The 11,014-nt window shown below is 48.4% G+C and overlaps 1 protein-coding gene across 1 annotated transcript; it reads right to left on the reverse strand.

Moving 5' to 3' along the window:
* Positions 1–1,355: 1,355 nt before the first annotated feature.
* Positions 1,356–7,380, reverse strand: LOC115331735 (glycogen synthase kinase-3 beta-like). Its single transcript, XM_029993971.3, has 2 exons — positions 7,270–7,380; positions 1,356–2,393 (listed from the first exon to the last, which is right to left on the reverse strand). The coding sequence occupies exons 1-2, from the start codon at positions 7,378–7,380 to the stop codon at positions 1,356–1,358; spliced, it is 1,149 nt and encodes a 382-aa protein (XP_029849831.2).
* Positions 7,381–11,014: the final 3,634 nt, after the last annotated feature.

Genomic DNA, 11,014 nt, shown 5'->3' on the forward strand with positions numbered 1-11,014 from the left:
GAGTCCGGGTGATGATCTTATTTTGAATAAATCGTGATCGTGAGTGGGCGTGAGTTCTGATTGAGGAAAAAATAGTGATCGTGAGTTTGAGTGAGGACAGCTTAAAATGCCGACCTATGTTCTTCAGTGACGATACCTTACGAATAGACCTGGGATGCAGATTTGTCTGTAAGCTTCTATAAAGTGAGAAACATTCCAGTCCCTTATTGTAGTACGGCCTTTTTAAGACATAACACATCCGAAGCAATCGCTATGAACAAAACAAACGTAAAAAAAATAGGTTGAGTTTCGATGAAGCGTTCTTACCCAATTTATCGCTGCCTTTTAATCGATTATTTAGTTGAATGTATTAATCGGTTGCATTATCTTAAAAAAAAGCATCGAACTACACATTGTTTTTATTATTTCTTGCTGTATTAACAATGACGAGTGTACCTCTAGTCTTCTTTAATTGTTACGGTGCACCTTTACAAACAAATTAAATATCAAACATTTTTACCGCAATACGCAAACAATGTAAACACTTTGGATGACAATCATTGGCATTCGCCGTGGAACACAACATGACTGCTTTCTAATATAGATAAATTCGCACTGAGAAGAAATTAAGGCAGATATATTTACTTTCTCCTCGGAACCCATACGATTAACCGGTGAAAATATAATGATCGCCATTAAAGCATTATTCGATTAATTGGGAGGTTCATCGATAATTTGTCCACCCTTAAAAAAGCACTCAAAACCACGCACACAAAAAAGAAAACGTTAAAACCAGGAAACCGGAAATTTCGACGAAACGCCCACGAGCACAACATCCATTTTATTATAACTGCCGTAATGATTTCGTTGTTTATAAAATTAATCTAGAGGTCATTCCCTCTTCCCCTATTTCTGAAATGCCGCACTACCGAAAACTGTGCTAACACAAAGAGGTCGTGTTTTCACCGCCCGCTCGCGTTCATCGTTCCTACCCCATTCGAACGCCTTCGCAGTCGCCACGCCCTACCTGGCTCGCCCAGACTCGCGGCACAACTTTGCACCTCTGAATACAACACCGACACCCATAAGCCAGTTCTTTACATTACACTGGTCTGGCCTCCGCAAAAGGCGTCCACAATGTATGTGGCCCTTAGAAAGCAACGCGCACAAGCTCTCGGATGTGGCATGATAAAACACAGCAGCACGTCATCAAGGGCCTTATTTGGTTGAAAAAATAAAAACAAATAAAGTACTGCACGCAAGGCCAACGCACTGAGTGTCTACCACTCGCCAGGAGAGGGTTCCTACGGAGAGCGGTGCTCACTTTACGGATAACTAGGACTTTCTGAACATGCTTATGCCAGACCATCACCCGGTCAATGTGGCCGCAGCAAGTGGTTGATGGAAGGGTTCACTTGCAGCTCTTCGTGGGAGAAGTTAAAAAGCTGTGGCAGGGGCCCGCCGTCCGGCAGCGTAATACCGGGCTTTCGTAGGTCGTCGAAGAAGACGTGGGTCATTCCGTCGAAGCACGTCATGCGCTTGGCAGGCACGTAGTCCAAGAGCCTGACGGTGAGGTCGATGGCGCTCGGAGTTCCTTTCCCTTCGAGGACTTTCTCCCACGCAACCGCCTTTCGCTTGGGGAACCGGCACTCCGTCCAGTTGGGGTTCATCTCGAGGACCTGCTCCTCGGTCGGCGTACCCAGGATGCGCATGATCTCCGAGAACTGGTCCAGATTGCTGTCTCCGGGAAATACGGGTCTGGCGATAAAGAACTCGGCAAGGACGCAGCCCGCGGACCAGACGTCGACCATGGTGGTGTACTCGGTGGCTCCCAGTATGAGCTCGGGCGCCCGGTAGTACCGGGAGCAGATGTACGCCACGTTGGGCTCGCCCTTGATCATGTACTTGGCGGACCCGAAGTCGCACACCTTTACGATGCACCTGTCCGGGTCGCACAGCAGGTTCTGCGGCTTGATGTCCCTATGGGAGATGCCGAGCATGTGAATGTAGGCGAGACCGCGAAGTATCTGGTACATATAGAGCTTGATGAAGAAAAGGGGGAAGGTGTGCTTGTTGCGGCTGTAGTGCAGGATGACTCGGTGAACCGTCTCCGGAATGTACTCCATAACGAGGTTCAGGTACACGGTGTCCTTGTTCTTGTCCAGCGTGCAGAAAAAGTAGCGCAGTTGCGTAATGTTTGTGTGCGACAGGTGGCGCATGATTTGCAGTTCGCGATTTTTAAACTTGCGGTCTTGGCGCACCCACTTCACGGCGTACACCTCCCCCGTGTCAACCAGCTTGATCTGCTGAACCACGCCGAAAGTGCCTTTGCCGATCACCTTGGTAGTAATGTACGACAGCTCGATGAGGTCTTCGTCGGAACCGTCCGCCTTAACCACTTGCACCGTCTTCACCTGCAAGGAAATAAGCGAGGGAGGATCACGATGTACTCTGCGCTTGTTCTGTTTGCGTTTGTTCGATTTACACTTGCGCCCAACTCGACCAGGCATCGTTTAACAGCTTACAAGAATTAAATCTTATAGGCTATAGCAGGTGCCGACGTTACACGTTGTGCATCGCCAGCTATGCCGGAGACTCAGCATCTACACGTTTAGCTTGCCTTTTCAGGTTCGACGCTAGAAGGTGGCACTGGCGTTTTTCAAGTCTGCTTCAAAACATGGGCTTTGAATCACGCAAAGAAAGCAAACCTCGGGGCTGATAGCAGCGTCCCATTTTGCTCCAGTTTATCAGCATTGTTCGAGGTGTGTCTATTGAGTAGATGCGGGTACGTTATCAGAAACAAAGTTTTGTTTTCTAATCACATATTTGTCGCCTTCAGATATACGAAAGAATCGGGAATTGCTCAGCGCGTGAATATTACGAGCGATGCAAGATAAGACTCGTGCTCAGAACCGAGATGTTCATGGCGTAGACGAAACGTTTTCTAGGACAGGTTTTCCAGTAATGAACCACCGCAAGTCGTACCGATTCAGGATAAAATAGATTGCGCCGCAGGTGCTCACACGAGAATCACAATAAGCACTCAGGAAGCGGCCTCTAACGATAACGGCTGTGAATGTTATCCTGACAGGTATTAAGCAGTGTAGTCACATTCGATCTATTTATATAAATGTCTCTTGGCCCAGTTTTTCACAACAATCACAAAGCCCATTTCGAGGATACCAAATATGGCGTCTTTATGTTCATTCTGCTGCTTGTGTCGGCACATGATTTCTAAAGGCGTGAACATTTAAAGGTGCCTGACGTCCTTGTCACCACTTAGGAGTCACCGCCATGGTCTCGCGAAAATGCAGTGGTGCACACAGCTTGAGGAAACAAAAATATAGAGTCCGGTGCATGCATTAGTTTGAAAAGTGTTCCAGGCACGATAAAACCTCAGTGCCGCATTGATTCTTGCGAGTGTTTGATGCGCAATGTCACAATTCAACATAAGTAATACCAAGTTTATTTCCTCCAACCGGCCAACCCTTCAAGTAGGTAAGCTCCAAAAAACACAAAGAGACGAAAGTAGAAAGACCAGGCGGACTCGCGACAAACATTTATTTGAAAAACACTTGCCATGTATTTATATAGTCGTGGAAAAATAAACAGTCACGGCTAATTCCGGTGCAACTTCCATAACAAGAAATAATACTAATTTGCCGGTAAACAAACACAACGGCGTGTCACTCATTTGCTTATCGCCTTTTGCTTTAATTTCCAAAGCTTCATGTAACTCTCTAGAAACCTTATTTGGGTACCTAGCCAAAAACCTGCTCTCGCTAAATGACAAGGCACATTGGCAACGACTGCAGTACGTGGGACGGTGTCCTGACTCAGGTTCCTGGCTAAGAGCTTCCTAGAAGTAGCAACATTCTTTGAAACACCGACTGCGTGACTGTGCAGGTTTTAGGAAGCGAATAGAGGCGCCAGGCGGAAAATGAAACTGAATGACACCATTTTGTTTAGCAGAATCTACTTTGTCATTTGTATTGGTTGCTGTCACTTGTAAAAAGAAGTATCAAGGGACTTCCATTCCCACGGGGCAGCTTGCGTGGCCGCGGCATGCTCGCGCGCACGATCAATCAAGCACATGCCTACCTGGCCGATATAAGAACAACCGCATGACAAGGGGATTTATACCAAACAAACTACACTACATGACCATCACCAAACACAACAATCACGCCTGCGTGATGTGGCCGCTAACCTGTGAGGCCACCAAACGCAAAAGTCAGCAATATAATGACAGGGTATTTAATACACTACTCCCGTTGGGCACTCAGTGTATCTGGTATTTTTTTACAGGGGTTTCACCGTGACTGTTCGTTTCGCCACAGCATATATAGTTTTTTTTTTTCAGATAAAAATTAGTTCCGAGCGTACCATTGTCTACCTGCTTTCTTGTCCCTGTGTTTTTAGGCGCTCACTTAAGTTATCACGAACCAACTAGACTAAATTACCGCTGTATACTTCGTTTCACCCTAAAAAGAAGTTGAAGAGGTTCTTGAAAGAGAAGAGTTAACGGGGACTTCCAGCACAATTTTGTCCCGTGAATTTGAATAAAACAAGTTCCTGGCGCGGTCATTAGAACACACACACGCACACACACTCACACACACACGCACGCACGCACGCGTCGAATGACTAATTCGGTTTAAGGACGTCGCCACCCGGTGGCGTCATCCTCGACGCGCGACTTTTTTCAAAACTCGCTTTGTTCCAGTACCTTTTCAGATGGAGAGGAGGTGGCCGCCTCTCCAGCGTTCGCTCTGCTAAAGTGGGAAGAGGAGGGAGGGAGCTTCTAGCTTACTTTTAACCTGCCAGTGGCTATACGAGTTGATGAAATCAGTCAGACAGCGTCAAAAGTACACTATTATGGTGTTCGTAACGTTTCTGTAGGTGTCCTATCATCGCTGAACCAACCATAAAGAGAAAAGACCTGGTGACTTGCGCATTTGACGTTGCTTGATTGATATCATTACCGCGACGCGTCGGCTGAGGCTCGACTTAAACTGAAACGAAGTAGTAACACTGCGTTCCTTCCTACTCTATCAACTCTGTTTTCATCTCATCAGTTACCTCCTTCAAGTACCTGGCGTCAACTTTTTGTAAAATCTCACTTGGAACGCTCACATAGATAACCTGATCTTCAAATCATGCATAAATTTAGGTTTACATCGACGGTATCTTCACCAAGCACCACAAAGTATAAAATTAGTGACATCTACAACACTCGTCCGATCCAAACTAGAATACATCATTACAATATTAACCCCTCATCAGTCATATCAATAGGTTGAAGTCAAGTTAAAGCGGAGTTGTCCGCTTCATTGGTGGGAATTATTAAACTAGTGCTGTCCAACTAAAGATCATTTTAAACTTTGCTTCTCAAGATGCCCGCCGTAGGCTTTCCTTTTTTCCACAATTGCTATGACAACATGGCATCCTTAATGCTCACATATTCCAAATAACATTTATATCAGGCGCGTAGCCAGGATTTCAATTCGGGGAAGACCCACCCATGACAAAATGCTGTATGAGGGGGAGGGAGGAGAGGAGGCCCCAGCGAAATGGAAGATTTCAGGCCCGGGGGGGGGGGGGGGGGGGGGGGGGGCTGCGTGCCTGATTCATATATTCCTGTTTGTCACAATGCTTTCTAACAGATTCAACAATTATCCGGTCCTAAAATAAATTAACGTACTCACTTCTCGCTCTCTCGACTACTAAGTGAAATTCTCTTAGAGACGATATGGCTATGGACATGATGCGATAAATAATGTTATGCGAAAAATGCAAGCCCTTGCTCCTATGAATTAGCTCTTATTTTTTGTTTTATTTTAATGTCTGGCTTAGATAGGTTTTATTACTTGTCTGTCTTCTATCTTGTGTACTGTTTTTTAGCGCTTTTAACCATGGTTCCAATACAGTCTATAGACCTTTCCAAAAAAATGCCTTTTGCGTGATGTTATCTTTGTCTGCTGGGCTGTCGAACGCCTTCTGAGCCCCCGCTGTAGCTCTGCTGTGCGGTATCCGACGCTGCTGTACATGCGTCCACAGCTCAGTGGCTCAGCATTTTTTGAACGGGTAATAAGCGCTGGAAAGGTACATAATGCCGGTTGTCCTGTTCCGCTGACCCTTCAATGTCCAGGTTCCCTAAACTCGTCAATCACAAAGTTGGAGCCGAAAGTTCACGTAGCGCGCCGATTGGACGCAGGTGACAAAAGCGCGAAGTCATCGTCGTGATAGCCCAATGAGTGCAATCTGTAAACTTGTGCCCCAACTTTATGTTTGACGAGTTTATAGCCCCAGGGCTGAGACTATCCGCACTCAGTGAAGGCCCAGTGAATGTCATGCTCGGACGGTAGCTAGGCCGCCAGAGTTGATTGGGATACCATGGGCCTTTTACGGAGAAGGTATCGGTGACCGTATTAGGCGGAAAATTTAATGTCTCGAGGTAATTCTTCTCCCCATCATGACCTGAAGCCCGCGAACACCTCTCAGGAGTGCTTGCCTACATGGGCACGCACTTAAACGGGTTTAGCCAGCCTCTCGAAGCACACACCAACAAATTCGGTCACTAGTGAGACTGGCTGGACAGGACCACTCATCCAGGAAGATGCCCACTCATCGACACCAGTTTGACACCCCTCAGCAGTCGTTACCCTGCAACGACCCCCTTGACCATCGCCCACAAGCTCCATTTTGACCGTGTCACCATTGTCTTTCATCTCAACAATGTAATCGCATCATATTAAATGCGGCGCCGAAGGCCTTCGTGGTATGGGCCGCTTGTCTGTCTGCGGCGCTGCGGCTCTCCTCTGCCAAAAGAAACATTTCTTTGACCCTTACAGTTGTTTCACACGACCGAGCGACTGAAAACCTTTCGGGATCTCCTCCAGCGAGAAAACACACTGGCGCCACCTTTCGGGTGCCCGTGAAAAGCACGGCAATTCCCTACGTTTTCTAGCTTGGCCCTTCCAAAGTCTAACCGTCAAAATATTAAAAAAAAAACACACATCCGTTTCACTCCACTCCTAATTTTTTCGAATATAATTTTTTCCCTATTTGCTTGGAAAAAAACCTTTTCAAAATGTTGTAAACGGCAAAGGTCCTATAGATTGTGCGTACATGTCATTTCACAAATACACCAAAACCTTTTTTCTAATAAAATGCAGTTCCAGGGTCACCCCCTAGATGGCGCCAGCCTGTCAGTGTTTTATCTTGTCGTAAGAGTTCACAAGAACTCGGTCGTAAGCAAACGCATCTGTGCGAACGGGGATGTCTTACCTTTTGGCCGTCCCTCTTGGTGATGACGATGTCGGTGATGGGCAGGTGGTAGTAGCCCCCTCCAGCCACGTTGCTGCCGGCGGTGGAGAAGGCGGTCAACTTCTTCGCCATGCCTTTGTGGGACTGCGGGGACGGGACGGTGCCGGCTGCAGGCCCGCCGACCTCGTCCCGTGCCGCGGCAGCGTACCACCGCGGCCTTGGGAGACACGGGACCCCCTCCCGGGTGTGGTCCTGTTCCTCCTCCTGGCCGTCGCGGACTTCGGGTTACTTGCGGGGCGGATGCGGCAACGCTGGGTCTGGCCGTCGCGGGCTGAGCACATCACTCGTACGGGGTCCGGTGGGCTGGATAGGCTTCGATGCCGCCGCCCGGAGGCCGGTGCGCGCGGCGGGGGCTCGAGACATGGCTCCGAACATCGGCCGGGAGGATTGGATTCCATCGGATCCGAGAAAACCGGAAGAACGCATATGTAGATTGCACGTGACGGCATTGACTTATGGGTGTGGTCAATCCAGGAAGCTTAATCCATGACCTTTTAGAAACCTTTATTGATATAGATACTGATATTTATTTGTGCTCAGGAGAGCCGCGGCGCCGCAGAAAGTCAAGTCGGCTATACCGTGAAGACCTGCGGCGCCGCTTCTAACGATAATGAAACGGTATTGTACAGGCGAATAGACCCTTTTCAACAGTCACTGACGTGCCGGCAGCCCAAAAAACTCCAATATTGCCGCTCTGATGGCGGTGATAGAAGATCATGCCTGGCTAAATCAAGCACCCTCGATTTTGTGAATCGAAGGTGACGTAAAAGGACCAATATATTTTTTTCTTTTCTGCTCTATGCTTTCGAAGACGTCCAATTCTGATGGTGTGGAGAAGCGTGTAGTACCGCCATTAGAGAGTTCACTATGATTTGAGTGTGGAGAAGAGTGTAGTACCGCCATTAGACAGTGTCGGGTTTGGCTCTTCGAATGGTGGGTAGGCTGACTTTCGGAAAGGGCACATTGTGTCGATGATGATGGTGATGATGTGATGGATGATGTGATAGATGATTATGATGATGGTATGGTGAAGATGGTGAAGAGCCTTAGGCCTAGCAGCGGTCCTGGTAATTGTGGTCTTCGCGGGGCCGCCATTGGCTGCTGACTTCCTGCAAGCCAGTCTCGAGCGTCTGCCGAGGATTTCATGTGTGCCCAGGTTGCAGATGAGCCGGCCGAATTTCCGGCGACGCACGGAGTCCAGCTGCAACCCTTTGGTAGGTGGGTTGGCGCCGTTGTTGGCCGGACGGCGGTCTTCGCGAAAGTGGGCCTTGAAGTCTTTTAGCTTGTGGTCGAGCTTGTAACCGAGCAGCGTGAGCACTCTGTCCATCGAAGACATGGTGTGTGCCACTGGTCCGGATTGCTCACTGACGATAAAAAAAAAACGCGTTTGTGCGTTCAGCTGGCTTCCGCTTCCTTCTTTTCACCCCAGTGCCCCCACAGACACCTTTCGAAAGACTGCCTTCTGTTGGCAGCTGTGAAATCCCTCCACAACAGCGGACTAAAATTGCAACGTCGCGGTACACCTTATGCGTTTGGTTGGATTAGAAAGCAGAAAGCAAAATTACACCCACAAAAAAAGGTGATGGGCGCAGTGACATTGCACTCTCGACGCGACTTGATTTGCTCCTCGGTTCCTAGCGTTGGACGCGCTCTGACGTTCGCTATGTTATGGAATGACTTGCGCGTTTCACATTGTTAGTTGTTCCATCATTGTACAGTGGTTCCGACCTTCTAATAATTGGGACGTGACTTTCCAAAGGGGTATGTCTATTTGAACGGAAGATCGGTGGCCGAGTGGGCTAGCGCGCACCAGCCAGACAGTGCGAGTGGCACTCCAGCACTGTACTGCATTGAGAAACTGGCACCGGACGGTGGCATGAACCGGGCATTCAGGCTGGGCGAGCTCGAGTGGGACCCGCACTGCACCAGCACGAGATCGCGTCACAATGGCTATGCTGAAGAATCTCCCAGATATTACCAAACTCGAACTGTTCGAGCTGTGAACCATGGGGGGGTCACAGGCAAGTCACCCGATCCCTGTAAATACTCTCTAGTCATTCCCATACCAAAACCTGGCAAGGATAAGGGCACGTTGAGCAACTATTGCACATGTCACTGACGTCCTGTACGTGTAAAGTCATAAAGTGGATGGCCGTGTCCCGAATCAACTGGTACCTTGAAATGACGGGAGCGTTCCCCCCGGCGCAGATGGGGTTCCGGTCGTGTCTCGGCACTCAAAAGGGCTTGGCACTGATCTCGGGTGTCTACAAAGAGGCAATCCCTCCTCCCGAGTGTCCGCGGTTTCGTACAAATTGGCATCGTCGTGGTGCCTCGCTTTTACGTTGTCGCGTATGTTGTGCCACCGCTGCGGCCGCTCGATACCCTCCTCTCGCGGTCGCGGCGCGTCATTGGAAGCGTGCCAGAAGACCATTTTCCTCTTGCAAGAGGAAAACTAGATTTAACGAGCGAACGAACGGACCGAAAAAGCACGGCGGGAACGGCTCATGGGCCTAACGAAATCAGTCAAGTCCAGTCCAAACCTCGACCGTCCAAACGAAAGACTGCTGCATTCACGAGGGCACTAAATGCTCAGGCATTTAAAACATACAGACTAGCTGGTGAAATTTTACATCGCAAACAAGCAAGACAAAAAAAAAACAAAAAAAAAAAAAAAACAGGAGGTGAACTCGCAAGGCACTCTATCTGTTTTGTCTATTTCGCTGCTGCTCTGTGTTGTTTCAGTTTCAGAGGCCGCGGTTTCAGTGTTGAATTTGCGGATGTGTATTGTTCTCCGCCCGAACCCTCCAAAGCAAATGGCGGCCACAACATAGTATTTCAGAAGAATGCGTCAAAGAAGGCTTTTACTGGAGTCGCCAAGACGCCAATTGAGGAACTGCGTGCATCGCTATTGAAGGTGTGAGATTATGTACACTCATACGCTATCCGTTTTACAAGATTCTTTCAAGTTAAGCATTATCAAATCCCGCTGAAAACGGTCAAATCGTTAACGAGATAGAGGGTTGTTTTGCTGAGGTTATTAGTGCGCCTGTAATATCGAGCTACAGTGTGAAAGATCACGTTAAAACAGATTTGGTGTCAGAGCGAGGTGCAATTCCGAAAGGCCACGAGTAAACAGCATTGCATTGAAGCAGAATTTTATTGCGCCAAGGCGCCAGCGATTTTAAGTAAAAAATGCGCTTTTTGGCTCGCGGCACAGTCCATAACGGCGCCCGAGTTGACACCAAAAAGCTCAGTGCCGACGCCGGAGATGTCCGAATTTGCTTTATGGAGAGAGCAGGATCTTTCTCAGCTGCTGTTTGGACGTGGCGTCTAGGCTTTCTTGGTGCGAGGGCTATCAACAAATAATATTGACCCGCTCGCGAGTCAACGATCGGGCAGTCTGTTGGTAAGAACTTGTCAACAATTTACAAATTGTGAGAGAGCTATTGCGGCCTCTGATTGCGCTTGTCCTTAGTACTCAATCATCCACCGGCAGATGACATCTCTCGTGCGCTGAGTTCGCGGCCTCTGATTTGGTATCTGTGTGTGTGTGTGTGTTTGGGGGGGGGGGGGGGGGGAGGAGGGGGTGGGGAATCGAGGGTGCGGTATATTTACGGGCAGCGCTGCCGCGTAGAAACGTGCGCAGCTACACTAATATTACTCCAGTTCGTCGACATACGTTGTCATATAATTTATTAAATTTTGC

Source organism: Ixodes scapularis, unplaced genomic scaffold (assembly GCF_016920785.2).
Source record: "Ixodes scapularis isolate PalLabHiFi unplaced genomic scaffold, ASM1692078v2 PGA_scaffold6__148_contigs__length_123643588, whole genome shotgun sequence".
Lineage (NCBI taxonomy): Eukaryota > Metazoa > Arthropoda > Arachnida > Ixodida > Ixodidae > Ixodes > Ixodes scapularis.